The sequence below is a fragment of the Epinephelus fuscoguttatus genome, linkage group LG13 (genome assembly GCF_011397635.1).
Source record: "Epinephelus fuscoguttatus linkage group LG13, E.fuscoguttatus.final_Chr_v1".
NCBI classification, from domain to species: Eukaryota; Metazoa; Chordata; class Actinopteri; order Perciformes; family Serranidae; genus Epinephelus; species Epinephelus fuscoguttatus.
In genome coordinates, this window is record NC_064764.1 from 21854014 (window position 1) to 21868715 (window position 14702).

General features: G+C 37.7%; 3 protein-coding genes across 4 annotated transcripts in view; 2 read left to right on the plus strand and 1 right to left on the minus strand.

The window, feature by feature from the left end:
* Nucleotides 1-1244: 1244 nt before the first annotated feature.
* On the plus strand, nt 1245-8698 carry ssb (small RNA binding exonuclease protection factor La). Its single transcript, XM_049595165.1, has 12 exons — nt 1245-1396; nt 3349-3415; nt 3522-3625; nt 4937-5111; nt 5649-5756; nt 5841-5944; nt 6484-6555; nt 6645-6687; nt 6790-6930; nt 7026-7212; nt 7935-8063; nt 8169-8698. The coding sequence occupies exons 2-12, from the start codon at nt 3356-3358 to the stop codon at nt 8246-8248; spliced, it is 1203 nt and encodes a 400-aa protein (XP_049451122.1). The 5' UTR covers nt 1245-1396; nt 3349-3355; the 3' UTR covers nt 8249-8698.
* mettl5 (methyltransferase 5, N6-adenosine) lies at nt 8231-11479 on the minus strand. The gene is made up of 7 exons (XM_049595166.1): nt 11246-11479; nt 11059-11173; nt 10782-10966; nt 9460-9542; nt 9160-9211; nt 8781-8830; nt 8231-8385 (listed from the first exon to the last, which is right to left on the minus strand). Exons 1-7 carry the CDS (start codon nt 11343-11345, stop codon nt 8344-8346), a joined length of 627 nt encoding a protein of 208 aa, XP_049451123.1. The 5' UTR covers nt 11346-11479; the 3' UTR covers nt 8231-8343.
* A 1143-nt stretch (nt 11480-12622) lies between these two features.
* The window catches only part of ubr3 (ubiquitin protein ligase E3 component n-recognin 3), a 56863-nt gene continuing 54783 nt past the window's right edge, over nt 12623-14702 (plus strand). For both annotated transcript variants that reach the window (XM_049595167.1, XM_049595168.1), the window contains exon 1: nt 12623-13130. In XM_049595167.1, the coding sequence (XP_049451124.1) occupies nt 12697-13130 (434 nt within the window). In that variant the 5' untranslated portion in view covers nt 12623-12696. The remainder of the gene's footprint in view (nt 13131-14702) is intronic.

Here is a 14702-nt window from a genome sequence, read left to right on the forward strand (position 1 = left end):
TATTTATGATTTTACATTAATGTAATAAAATCAGAACATGCAAATAATAATAATAATAATAATAATAATAATAATAAATACACCTTTATAAATACATTTTAAAAAATAATATAAAGTGTAAAAACATGTTATAAATCTCAGATCATATGAAATAAAAAACAGACTTGTTATGCACTGAATTCCAGGTTGTTGTTTGTGCATCAAAGGAGAACTGCAACGTGTTTATTTAAGACTGTGCTCCAGTAGTGAAAATAGCAAAAAAGTCACCTCATGTTTGATCATTTTAAAGGTATTTCCAACTAATGGACTGACAAAACTGCCTAAAGCATTTTGTCTTAAAGCACTGATCAGAACATGCAGTACCTCTTTTTGTGAAGTTCACATCAATCAACAGAATAACAATTTCACCTATAAACCTGTGACACAGGGTGGAAGAAGTACTCAAATCTGTTACTCAAGTAAAAGTAGCAATACCACAGTGTAAAATTACTGTTATAAGTAAAAGTCATGCATTCAAAATGTTTCTCAAGTAAAAGTACCAAAGTATTAGCAAATAAAATATACTTAAAGTATTAAATATATATGCACTCATAATGCAGAATGGCCCATTTCAGAATAATAATGTACCATATATTATTGGATCATAAATAATGGTGCATTCTGTGTAAGCATCACTTTAGTGTTGCAGCTGATAGAGGTGGGGATAATTTCAACTGGTGACAGGGTAGTTTTCAGTAATCTAAAATAGTATTCTATATAATTTATTAGTTGATCAAATTGGTGTAAATAATATTAAACTACAAAGTATCTAGTACCTAAAGTTATTAAATAAATGTAGTGATGGTAAAAAAGTGCAATATTTCCCTCTGACATGTATACAGTAGCTTAAAATGGAAATACTCAAATAAAGTACAAGTATTTAAAAGTTGTATTTAAGTACATAACTTAAATAAATGTACCTAATTACATTCCACCACTGATAACTAAAATTATAAAAATATAAATAAATACATTTCATTTTGATACAAAAAACCCCCAAATAACATCAAATAACCTATTTTGCGGCACTTTCAAAATGACAAAAATTGAATAATAGCTAAATTATTATTGGCAATTTGTTTCTACATAAGGTGCAAATTTTGCAAGTATTTAGGGAGTCCCATCGACTCACAGCGACACCCTGAGGCTGTGACCTCCTCACACAGAGAGGCTTTTATCTTACTGAGTTACTGCGGCTGCTCAGATCCAGCACAGCCGGAGTGGCCGTAGCGCGGAGACGACTCATTTTTGGTCCTCGCTGTGATCCGTAGCACGCAGCTCCACAACGTGTGACCAGAGAAGTGAAGACTTTTGGTGTGAACGGTTCAAAGTGGTGCTAACGGAGACTCCACGTATCGTAAGTATAACTTTTCACAGTGGTGTTAAGAGGACTTTTACAGTTTCTGTTTTATTACATCGGAAATGTTCTGTGGGTTTATAAAAGGACAGTAGACACTGGTCAAGCTTGTTTGAGCAGCATGCTTTCGCTAATATGGAGTTGCGCAGAGTGTAATGACTCGTTTAACGTTACGCATTAAAGTAATTTGCGGCAAATTAAGTGTAACACCAAATAAAACACGTACCGTAGTGTCAACGTGGCTATACTTTATAAACTGGATGACTTGGCTTTTAGTGTACGAGCACACAGCGTGGCCGGTGTACAGCTGCAGCATATAAGCTAACATAGCATGCTAGCTATAAAGCTAACAGCAACATTGCATCAGGATAAACGAAAACCGCTTCCTGTCCATGCTAATTATGTGCTAATTGCCATATTTATATAGTCATAAATTACCTTCTAAGATTTGATTTATTGTGTCGAGTTATAACCAAATGACTGGTGTTGTTTGGGGATGTTTTTTCCTGCTATTAAAGTGTACTAGATAGATGTATACTTTATATGTCCCTGTGGGGAAATAGGTTTGCAGCATCATCACAGAAGGCATTTTTCACACAATCACAAAGTCACCATAAACACACACATAGCAATATCATGGTGGTTACACATACAAAAAAATCATCCATAGACATATGTAGATGTAACAGGCATACTCATTCATATGCCATTTTAGTGAACATATAAATACAGACAAGTTTTCATTGCATTTCATTACATCAGATAATGCACCAGCACTTCCTGCCGTATGTATTGTTGCCACTTTGTCCTGGTCCTAAAAGATCTCCAGCTGGTCTGGTCTGCCCATTTCTCCGAGTCTCAATACAACTTGACTCATTGCAGAGATATAATAACAAAAGTCCACCTCCAGACAAGACCTGTGGACAAGTACATGTGTCTTAAATGTCTTATGGGGGGGAGGATTAAAGTTGCTGTGCTTGCAATCTAAGACATCCTTATCAAAGGCTTTTTCCATTAACAATGTCCTGGTTACAGAATAATCAAGAGAAACCAGAATGGCCAGTTTTTACAATTTTAATTGTGGCAGTGTGCAAAAACTGTGGATAATATACCAAGTACTGAAGACAATTGATAAAATAAACTAATGTGAGTAATTTTATGTTCATTACGTATATAAATGTATTAGTAAGGAAACCTCTTAATTATTTTCAGTGATTATTATTTTAATTTTTTAAGAAATTAAAGGCCTAGGGTGTCTGCAGGTATTAATAAAGTCTTAAAATGTCTCTGATTAAAATCTAAAAAACATTAGGCCTTAAATGTCATTGAATCGTCTTAAATTTGTGAGGTCTTAATTTCCACAAACAATTTATCTAATTTAATTTATCCATCTTTTAATTCCTTTTTGTCAAAATTAGTCAAGCTCTTCTGCGTGAATGTCCACATTCATTTTAGACCTTTCACTGAACCACTGAACTGTCTTTTACTGTATATTTGCACTTACCTGTTAGCAAAATGTAGATTTAGTCTAACTCACCATCACTTACCTTTGTGCTTACCTGCAATGCTTGAATAAGAAAAAGATGATTTATCAAAAATTCATGCCTAAATATTGGTTAAAAATATCTTGAAAAGGTTTTAAAAAGCTTTAAATTCAAGTCTCTGATAGCTGTAGACACCATGTGGCTATAAGGTAGAAAAGCTGCAAGTCCTCACATATGAAGGGCTGGAACCACAGAATATTTTCAATATTTACTTTATATGTAACTCAAATTATTATGTGAATAGCAAGTAGTTGTTTCTGTTTTCCTGAGAGGTACTTCTTGTTTCATTATTATTATAAAATTTACTACAATATAATTTACATAACTGTTATATCCACCAAAGAATAATGCTTTTTTTAAATTGAAATGAAGATCTTTTTCTAATTTTTGATTACTGTTTTTGCACAGAACAATCATGGCAGAAAACCAAGAAGAGATGTCTCCAATTGAGATGAAAGTGGCACGACAAATAGAGGTAATTCTGATTTTATTATATATTTTTGTATTATATTTTGAATTATATATGACAAAAGTCAGTCAAATTCAGCTCTAACAAATCTCTCTCTCTTTTCCACCTCTAGTACTACTTTGGGGATCACAATCTTCCAAGAGACAAGTTTCTCAAAGAACAGCTGCAGCTTGATGATGGCTGGGTGACTTTGGAGACGATGCTCAAATTCAACAGGTTTGTTAAACTCGTCTGTGTCACAGTCTCTGTTAAACTGCTGTTAAAAAATGATTACTCACATATTCAGTTATTCGTTCACTGATAGCTTTCCGTTGTGTGAGCTCAAAAAGGTTCAGAGTTGAGTTCCTAATCAACAGTGACCTGGGAGAACATTTTGGATTGCTATAATTAAGGCTATATGTCTTTAAATACATCAGTTAAAATTTCAATTCACTTAAGAGAACACAGCATTTTTTCCTCAAAGCTTGGTTTGTTTATTATCTTGCCTCCTGTCATTTTGCATAAGTGGCCCCTGGGAAAAGCGCATTTAGCATCCCTGCTTTAGACGTTGAAGCTGTCTTTTGCATGTGTGGACATCCATGTGCAGGAGGATCTTTGGCAAAATTTGGCAGATGAATCCAGCAAATAACAGCAGCTGGTTCTGCCTGTGCCTGCACCGTAGGTAATGTTAGTGTTTACCTGCAGTTACTCTGCTGTTACCGCACTGTTTGGGTAGCTCTCTGCTAATCTGACCACACCTAATGTCAAGGGAGTGTGTGAGATCACAGAGTGCTAAAAGCAACCCATCCTACACTAGTTAAGTACTAGTGTCTTTGTTTTTATTGTGCTCGGCAACAGTGGTTGTCCCTAAACAAAATGTGTCATATCTCACAGCAATGTGGACTTTACCCTGAAGACACATGCCAAATGATTGTTAACATCTCGAAGGCTGCTGCAAAAATTGTATCCAACCCATCCATGTGCTTTTTTAACAGCAGATAAGGAAGTATTTGTTTTGACATCTCTGACTGGGGTCTCATCAGCACAACATGACTGAGTCAGATACTAAAGCTTCCATTAACAAGATAGGTCAAAAAGGGCATGATTAGGAGAATATTTCAATAAATTGACAAAGGATAGAAAAGCTAGAGGTTTGTGTGAGAAAGACAATGATGACTAATGAGTTTGTGGACCCATTATGACTCATGACAAGTAGAGCAAGATTAGCACATGTCCTCACCCTGTCCCTTAAGTGATCTTGTTACCAGGCAGATTACATTTCACCACAGCATGCACACACAAAACAGGCACACTGTATAAACAAAGTAATATTTTGCTGAATTAAAGAGGTGTTCATCTCGGACCGTTAGACCTAGACACCTTGGTTTTGACGTTTTGGCAAAATCCAACTGGTAAAAGTGTATATATTTGGAGTTTTCTGTAGATGGAAGTCAGTGAGCGTCAGCACTTTTACATTCTAATCAAGCCTAATTACTTGAAAGAGCATTAGTCACAGTATTTATTGACATGTCTGTATTTCCTTCCCAGACTGAAGTCTTTAACTACAGAACCCAGTGTCATCGTCAAAGCTCTCCAGAAATCAAAGACTGGCCTCTTGGAAATGAGCGAAGACAAGACTAAAATCAGGAGGTCTGCAGACAAACCCTTACCTGAAATGAATGATGACTACAAAGACGCACTTAAACACAAATCTGTGTACATGGTAAGCTTTTAAGTGGCATGCAGACGGTTTCTGAATCCTTATTTCGATAAAAAACATTTATCTGTGTAAATTGGTATCTTTGAAACTGTATTGATTCAACTTTAGGATGGTTTGGGAGGACATAGTTTGTTGCTCTGTTGAACAGAGAGATGTTTGTCTTTTAGCCTTCGCTCGTACATAATGGGGTGGACAAATAATAGGAACATCACTACATCCTCAGTTTAGCAACACTTTTCTACAACAGTTTCAACAAAAACTGAACATTATAACCTTTAGGGTAAAATATATTGCAGGACCATTGAATCAGAAGGCATTAGCTTTACCTAGGTGTCCCTAATATACTGACTGTATATACATTATATAGAACTACAGATTAGGTGTTTCCCACCAAACATCTGCTCTCTGCATTTTGACTTAAATGTTATTAAATTTTTGTAATGCGTTGCAAAAAACATTCCACTGTACATAATCTGATTTTAGTCTCTACCTTGGTTCTACTGTTCTTTTACTCACATTCTGATATATTTTGTCATCTAGAAAGGTTTTCCTCTCGACACTTCCCTTGATGCGATTCAGGATTGGCTGAGTGGAAAAGGCAACATAGAAAACATTCAGATGAGAAGAAACCTGCAAAGGCAGTTCAAGGTGAATTAAATATATCATGTCAAAATTCCAGTTTGTTTTCGCAGTGAATTTGGGGAGTTTTTTTAATAACTTATTCTTCTGCAGGGATCGGTGTTTATCTGTTTTGACACAGAAGAGTCATCCAAGCAGTTCCTAGAACGCTCAGACATAAAGTCTTTCAAAGACAATGAGATGCTTGTGTTATCAAGGTGAGCTGCCCTGCTTCTTAATTTAAATATATCTACAGTGGAAAATGCTGTGATTGAGAAATACAATGAATAAACAGTGAAAAGGAGAACAAACATGAGTGCAACATACTGTTGGAGATTTTATGCAGAGTTATTACGCTTAATGTACAACCACAATTCCAAAAAGTTGAGATGCAGTTTTACACGTTAATAAAAACAATGCAAGAATTTGCTCATCTGTCTTGACCTATATTCAATTGAATGCAGCACAAAGACAAGATATAAAATGTTCAAACTCATAAACTTTCTTTTTAGTAAATATGCACTTATTCTGAATTTGATGCCTGCAACACATTACAAAAAAGTTTGGACATGGGCAACAAAAGATTGAAAGTTGTTGAATGCTTTTTCAGAAATAAAGCAAATTGATACACCACTTTAAAAAGTTCAAGTTTTCCTGCAGTTTCCATTCAGAAAATAAAAACATTTAATTCATCCAGGACACAAACTTTTGATCATGACTGCATATAATAATCGTGTCATTGCTGCTCTGCTTTCAGAGAAGACTACCATGCAAAGAAAGCAGAAGAGAGAAAACAGTTCAAAGCAGAGACAAAAGCAAAAGCTAAACAGTGAGTACACAAACACTAAGTTTCTGTGCTAAAACATGCTGTACATGTTGTTAAAATTTACTGACCCTCCTCTCAAAAAATATTTTTAGGGACAAGGAACAACAGCAGAAAAATGCAGAAGAGAAAGAAATGGTAAGATCCCATGTGCAAGCTCACGTTCTTATGCGGATGGGCTCTGGACACAGTAATAATAATAATAATAATAATAATAATAATTTCTCATTTGTGTTACAGGGTCTGCTTTTGGATGAACAGACTGGTTGCCTGTTGAAGTTCTCAGGAGAGCTTGAAGATGTTTCCAGAGAGGACTTCCATGACTTGTTCTCTGGCCATGGAAAGATCAAGTGGGTTAATTTCACAAGAGGAGCCAAAGAGGTGAGGAAACTCTCCACCACTCAAGTCTCACTCTCAAGGTAAAGAGATGCAGTGTAGTTAAAATTTTTTTTTTTTTTTTTTTAACTTTCAACAAGGGCACCCTCCTCTTCAGTGGGAATGCAAAGGAGGCATTCGACAAGGCCAAAGAGGCATGCGAAGGGGAATTGAAAATCAAGAACAACACTGTTACATGGCAGGTGCTTGAGGGAGACGAGGAGAAAGAACACATGAAGAAGATCATCGAAGCCCAACAAGAATCATTCAACAGGTCCAAAGGCAGAGGTAAATACTGTTTTCAAACTAGCAGCTGATCTGACTGAAATGGAAAGAGTCTCTGTCTCTTGACTGTGCAGAGCTGTATATGGCGCCACCTTTCAGCCTTGCTTCCAATTTTTCCCAGTGGCTGCCCAGTTTTGCAGCCAAAATAATTCCCCAAAAGCTATTTCCCCATAGACCCCCATTAAAAAAGATAGGTCTGTAAAACTGGTGACAGCACACCTCCAAATGCAGACAAGGTCAATTTTGACTCCATGGAAGTTCTTTTGTATGTAAAACTTTCCTTGAGCCAAGGAAAATGATTAAAAAATGTGTGATGACATCATTTTGTGAAGCTTGTGGGCCCAGTGGGAACCTGGCAGGAACAGTTTATCAGCAATCAAGCATCAGAGATAGACATTTTGGAAAGAATGCTTTTGTTCCTGGAAATAGTCGGGCTTTGACTTTGTTGATACCATAAAGTGTTTGTAGGAATTGCTTCACCCAAATGATGAGTATACTCTAGCATTGCTAGAGGATATAATTGTCACACCTGCTGCATGGCGAGTGTGAAATTCTTTGGATGAGGGGTTCTTGATAGAGCTTCAACACTGCAGGCCACATAGTTGGCCCATCCTGAATAGGCACAGTTTGATTTGCCGCTGTGCTCGTCTAAAGCATTTTTGTTAATCATCAGTAATTAAATCCATTTATGGTTTTGTATTGATGTGTCTTGTCTGTCCTAAAAGGTGGCAGAGGAAGATCAGGAGGCAGAGGAGGAAGAGGAGGCCGAAGGGGACGAGGAGGCAGAGATCATGGCAGAACTCAGTTCAAAGGCAAAAAGACGAAGTTTGAAAGTGATGATGAGGATGATGATGGTAGGTTCTGCATCTTTTGGAGCTTCAAAATGTACTCTTTGGCTAGATAGTTATCTACTCTAACATGGTTAATTATATTGTACCTACTTTGTGCTTTTCCTCCAGCACCTGCAGCCCCAAAGAGAGAACTAGAAGATGCTGATGGCCCTGCAGCGAAGGTCGCCAAAACTGAAAACGGATCTTAGTCACGAGTTAACACCCAGAGTCTTTCTTTTTTGAAAACATTTATTATAAACAGCGAAAAATGCAGAGGCAACTTAAATCCATTCCAGTGAAAGCTTCAGGCTTTGGAGAATCGTAGGAAGTCCACCTGGATGTCAACCTAAAGAACAATTTGCAAAGCTCGGTGTCAGACTTTTAAGTCCCTGTTTATCGTGCCTCTTACATTATTTGTGTACCTTTATTTCTCCTCTTATGATGCTTTTGGTTTTATCACGTTCAACATAAATCTTCTCTGACTGTAATTTAATTACAACCGAACATTTAAGTTTTGTAAGACCAGCGGGACATCTAGAATCTGGTGCCATGTTCTTTTTCCTTGTAGATTTCTAACAGTGAGTGATGAGAACACCTGCTTTGCTATTTTTTTTTAAGTTTGCATATGTGAATAGCAAATAAAACGAGTTCTGTGTGAATGTGTTTGTCAGTTATATCTTGAGACATCTGCGTGAAAACCTTTATATCCTGAGACTGCAGTGTGACAGTGTGTTAGCTTACCGATTTCTTTTTATGGAACTTGTAAGATGCTGGCAGGTCGTATCTTAGTTCTGTAAAGAGAGTTATGGTGTCAGTGTTTGAATATTTATGTCACAACGAAGATGCACTGGATTTAGGGTACAAAATTAGCCTCTTTGTCCACAAGCCAAACGGATAGTGAATTTTCAAATTTACCAGCCACTCAATAGATTACCATTAAAATAAAGGTCAGCATAATAGCATCAGCAAACTCGTGTTTATTTTCTCTACATAAATCAAATTAATTCCACTTTGTTTCACTCCATATTTTTCCGCTGGTTATTGACACTCCTCCACAGTTTGAAAACCACTGGGCTAGTGGACGGTGCTAATTTTGTACCCTGACTCTATTCCTTCTTACCTGCTATTACTTCCATCTTCACTCCCCAGTCATTAGCCTTCTTTTGTATGTGCTGTAATCACATAAGGAAATGAACATCAAGCATTTAAAGTCTTCATACTACAGATATAGATATGACACTTGAGTCACAGCCATAAAAAGTGAGGACTTGAGATGTAACTTAAGGCTTGATAGTAAAAGTATGCCTCGAGTTGTGACATTTGCATTGAAAGGACATGGTTATGGTAAGGCATCAGACCTGACCTGGACTTCCCCTGACAGCTCTGTCTGACATCACAGTGCTGTAAAAACTGAACTTACCTCTCGTGTTGATGTTTTATGGAGTGAATACACTGCTGTCTTTGCCATTGTTAAAGCAGCCCGTAAGAACTTCATGTCCATGCCTTGAATAAAGAATAAAAACATGTAAAACTACATGTAACTCCATGGTGCTACACTCATTTAAAGGGATTTTTACACATGGAGATAAGTATGCATGTCACAAGCACAACTATTCACCCTGGGAAAACTGTTTATAAGGCCCTGTCTACGCGTGTAAGGATATTTTTCCTCTCTGTGTTATAAAATAATTCTCAAAGCAACAATGGGCATATGAAATTTGAGAAGATTACGTCATTGTTTCCCAAACTCTGCGTTGTAAACGTGCAGACAGATACACAGTGATAAGAGTTTTTTAAAAATCTGCAGCATTGACAGCGTTTCACACAATCTCCATTTTAGTGACCTAAAACTGTTAACATGGACAAGAAGCAGCTCTGCAGCAGCAACAATGTCTGTGTGCACAATGCACGCATGTGAGAATTTTGAGATGTTTTTGTGCTCTAGTGTGGACACATTTTAGTAACTTGAAGGTCATGTGGACAGAATTATTTGTTTAGATGAATGGGAAAAAAACATTGTTTCAAAAAATATCTGTGTACTTGTAGACAGGAATGAAATGTCTTGTGGCTTCAGAAGGAGCCTCCTAATGTCATGTTCAACTATCTTGAGCTTCAGGCTTATAAATACTAAAATCCAACATGGTGATTACTAGAAGCTGTATTTCTCAGAAAGCTCAGACTTTGTGCAAGATAATACTGAAAAGCCTGAAAACCAAACAAATTTGGACATCTTTACTCACCTCTGCCAATTAATTGTAAACCCGAATTCAGTGGAAATTGTGCCATGATTCTAATGTATTTTAACCCAAATTAAAAACTCCGCAAACATTATCCACCTAGGAAGACCATGAGGTGTAGCAGAAAGCTCATCAGTGGGTATTTTGGGAATCCTTATCATCTCTCCCATTATATCACATGACCTGAATGTGGGATTAAGTATTGGGAAAGTAATTCCTGATGTATTAGAACTACCTAGAATTGGGATTGAGACTTTTTTTCAAACAGAAAGCCTGTGTTAGATATGGGGATGTGGAGTTTAAGAGACATGGCTGTTTACAAGGCAAGGAGGGATACAGAAAGATGCTGTTGGGTAGCATTACGGGGATTGAGGAGAGTTTTTGTATCTTGACCCATACAACTGAACTTAAGCCAGAGTATCTTGGCCTCTGCTCTTTTGAAAGTAGCCCAACTTCACAGAAGAATGATACTAAATCACAGGAGTAGCCCTTTAATTATACTCACCTTGGTTGTGTTTTGTCCCAAATGGTGGATTCATTATAACAGTGTCAAACTTATTGGCATAAGCCTCTGCTTCCAGAGAGCACAGGTCACACTGGACCAGGTCCACGTTAGAAATCTCAAATTCCTCTGCGTTTCTTCTGAAGATGTCCAGCGCGTCATCGTCAATGTCAAAGCCAACACACAAACTGAAAAACAGAATGAGAATAGAAGCTCATTTAAAGGTACAGCTGTTTATTGTGTTGAAACCAATGTATTGTGGACGGACAGATGCTCTCACCCTGCATCAAGCATCGCAGCCCCGATGCTGAGGACTCCACAGCCACATCCCAGATCTGCCACTAGTTTACCCTCAATGTCATCAAACGTGCTCTGGATTGTATAAAGCATGCATGCTGTAGGAAAAATAAAGTTAATGACAACAATTTGTACTATTAACAAACTCTATTATCACACGTTGTCCTCACCAGCAATATGAGGACTGGTTGGATATTGCTCCAGAAGGATTTTTGGCTCTTCAAACACGTCCACTTGCTGCAGACAGCTCTCTAACTCTTTAAGTTTCATTATTAGCGTCTGTTGCGTCCCAAACCCGTGTGACACCTGAGCGACAACCCCGATAATTAATTGCAAACGGTTATTTTTCAGCTAAAGTCCCTGTGAGTGTGTATTCTGAGCATGGATAGTACTTCCGGTAAGATGTGTGCATCAACCAAAACAATCCGACTTCTACCCCGGAACGCGTGATAGTAGTCCTTCATGCATTTTTTTTTCTTTTTGGTTTGTTTTATTAAATTGTTTTATTAATTTATTATTTAATTTTGTATGCAAAAGTTGAAAAAGGAATTTTAGGATATCAGTTAGTTCATTACAGTCTGTCATTACAGTCTGTTACAAACTGATTACGCGATCGCCAGATAATAAAATAAAATAAAATTAAATAAAATTTAACTTAATTTAATTTAATTTAATTTAATAATAAATATACAATAAATTCAACTATAATAAAATATAATAATGAATAAAAAAGAAATGCTATTTATGTACAACATGAAATAAAGTGTCTCATAAAAAAATGTAACAAAGGGGGATTATTCAACTTGATAATTTATTTACTAAATGCTAAACTCATTCATGCTAAGGCCCTCTTCACACTGCATTGTTTTGCATGAGCGCAGTGGGGGGCGGACAGTCATAGTTATGGTTTTGGTTACCTAGAAACAAGAAAACAAAACAGCACGAATGACAGTGCATGAACTGAGCTAATGCTCTGCTGGATCAAATACTTATAGTCCTACAAAGTTTGATAAGATCAAATACTTAAATTAGTCATTGCACATTGAACACGTTTTGTTTTTAATTGTTCTTACACAAAATTATTTGTATTGTATACAAATAAAACAATGACAGTAGAGCCAGAGGTAAATATATATATATATTCTAAAACATTCAGACGTCAAGTGTCTTGGTAGCCTTTTTGTTAGTTTATGTAGAAACTAGTTTAACATATTGCTCATCCTGAGGAAAAACAACAAATTCATACAATACATTTTTATTGCTAAATTTGCATGTACAAATAAAATATTTAGATTATTTAGTAAATTTATTATAATTATAGAAATATAATAAAAAATAAAAAAAGAATTTTTTTTAAGAAACCAAACACCACATTTTTACACAATAATGTAAAGTCTTTTAAATTAGATTTAATTTTAACTGTAAACCTGTTTCTAAATATTCAAACAGAGAGAGCTTTTTTGTTTTATGTCTTTTTTACATTTCTGCGTGTACTGAGGGTGAAGTGCGTTTGGAAATTCTTCCACCAGCGTCTACGACGTAACGAGTTGTGTCGCGAGAAAACCCGAGAACATGGAAACAAGACAACAAAAATAAATTTGTGGACAACAAGCCAGAGTGCATGATGGCGGCGTCGCTGCTGCGCCGGGACAAGAAAGCCACTGCCGCCCACTTGAAGGCAGACTTAAATCGGACTGACAATAGCTCCGGGGTGCGACAACTTCAGGAGCTGCTCGACGCTGTGCTAAATCCCGAAAAACCAGCGGCGGACACAGAAGCTCTCGACTGGTGTAAATGTCTCATTGCAGGAGGCGAAGGTTTCGAGGAGTTCTGCAAAACGGTCCGGTCCTATGACAACGCGACTCTGTGCGGCTTGGTTTGGACGGCTAATTTCGTGGCGTATCGATGCCGGACCTGTGGCATCTCTCCGTGCATGTCATTGTGTGCTGAGTGTTTTAATAACGGAGACCACACGGGCCATGATTTCAACATGTTCAGGAGCCAGGCTGGTGGGGCCTGTGACTGTGGAGACAGTAATGTCATGCGAGAGAGTGGGTAAGTCCAAGCTAGCTAGCTGCTAGCTAAGCTGGCTAAGCTAACTAACGGCTAGTATTGTTTTGACAGGTCAGACTTAGAATCCGGTTTACTGCCAAGCAGCTTGGTTTTCACATACAGGGAATATTCTTTGGAACATTGGTACATAAGACAACAAAAATAAAAGATACCAAGAGAAAATTAAATGAGCAATAAAAGCAAGTATTGATAAAATCAAGAGACAGAAATAAAGAGAAGACGAAAATCGCAATAAAATTGATAAAATAATATGAAGATATGTACAATATGTCTGAACAAAACATGAAAGCGCTGTGCAGTTTTTAGAAGTGAAAGTTATGTAGTTATGTGCATAAATGTGCAATTTTTTTTGTCCAAGTAACGTGAAAGTTTACATTATAAAGTATTAATACAGTGTGTGCTATGTTAGTCACAGCTTAAGTGATGTGCTTTAATGTCAGGCTTAGAGAGAGGCACAGACACAGATGAAGACGTTAATGGAAATGTCAGAGACAGATGAAGACGTTAATGTAACGTGTAGGGACAGTTGAAGACGTTAATGTAACGTGCAGAGACAGATGAAGACGTGTATGTAACGTGGAGACCGATGGAGACGTTGATATAGGGAGTAGAGACAGATGAAGACATTAATGTAAGGTGTAGAGACAGATCAAGACATTAAAGATGTAGAGAGAGATTAAGACACTAATATAAGGTGTAGAGATAGATAAAGACATTAATTTAAGGTGAAAAGACAGATCAAGATGTCAGTACAAGGTGTAGAGACGGATTAAGAAGTCAGAATAATTTGTAGAGACAGATGAAGACGTTAGTATAAGGTGTAGAGATGGATGATGACGTTAATGTGACATGTAGTGTCTAATGGTTTGGCTGGGATAGGGCAGATAGAACAAAACTGTTTGGTGAGGTCTGGGTCTCAATGGACCTCAGCGTCCTGCCAGAGAGGGAAGTTTCAGAGAGTTTGTGTCCAGACTGGGAGGGGTCGACCACAAACGTTACTGCCCATGTCAGGATCCTGGAACCGTACAGGTCCTGGAGGGACAACAGATTGCAGACAATCACCTTCGCAACGGAGCAAATGACACGCTGAGGTCTGCCCTTGTCCTTGGCAGTGGCAGCAGCGTACCAGATGGTGATGGTAGAGGCGAGGATGGACTCAACGGCAGTGTAGAAGTGAAACCATCATTGTCTGTGGCAAGTTGCCGCAGGAAGTACATCCTCAGTTGTGCTTTTAAGTGGCAGCTGATATCGACCTCCCAGTTGAGGTCCTGGGTCATGATGGTGCCCAGGAAGTGGAAAGAGTGATGGGCATGGGTGGGGCTGTGTTCTTCAAGGGAATCCACAACCATCTCCATTGTCTTTCGAGCACCGTTGTTGTGTCTGCACCATGTCACCAGATGGTCAGTCTCCCACCTGTGGGTGGACTCATCCCACCAGAGATGAGTCCAGTGATTGTAGTGTCATCTGTGAACTTCAGGAGCTTGACAGATTGGTGACTGGTGGTGCAGCTGTCAGGACACTGTGGGTATGGAGTGAGGTCTTGGTGGGAGGTGA

Coding starts and splice junctions, on each gene's coding strand:
- ssb (XM_049595165.1), top strand. CDS start 3,356: ATGGCAGAAAACCAAGAAGAGATGTCTCCAATTGAGATGAAAGTGGCA. Junction 3,626..4,936: donor ACGATGCTCAAATTCAACAG/GTTTGTTAAACT, acceptor TTTCCTTCCCAG/ACTGAAGTCTTTAACTACAG. Junction 6,688..6,789: donor ATGCAGAAGAGAAAGAAATG/GTAAGATCCCAT, acceptor TTTGTGTTACAG/GGTCTGCTTTTGGATGAACA.
- mettl5 (XM_049595166.1), bottom strand. CDS start 11,345: ATGAAACTTAAAGAGTTAGAGAGCTGTCTGCAGCAAGTGGACGTGTTT. Junction 11,174..11,245: donor AACCAGTCCTCATATTGCTG/GTGAGGACAACG, acceptor TTTTTCCTACAG/CATGCATGCTTTATACAATC. Junction 8,831..9,159: donor GAAGATGGAAGTAATAGCAG/GTAAGAAGGAAT, acceptor CTCTCTTTACAG/AACTAAGATACGACCTGCCA.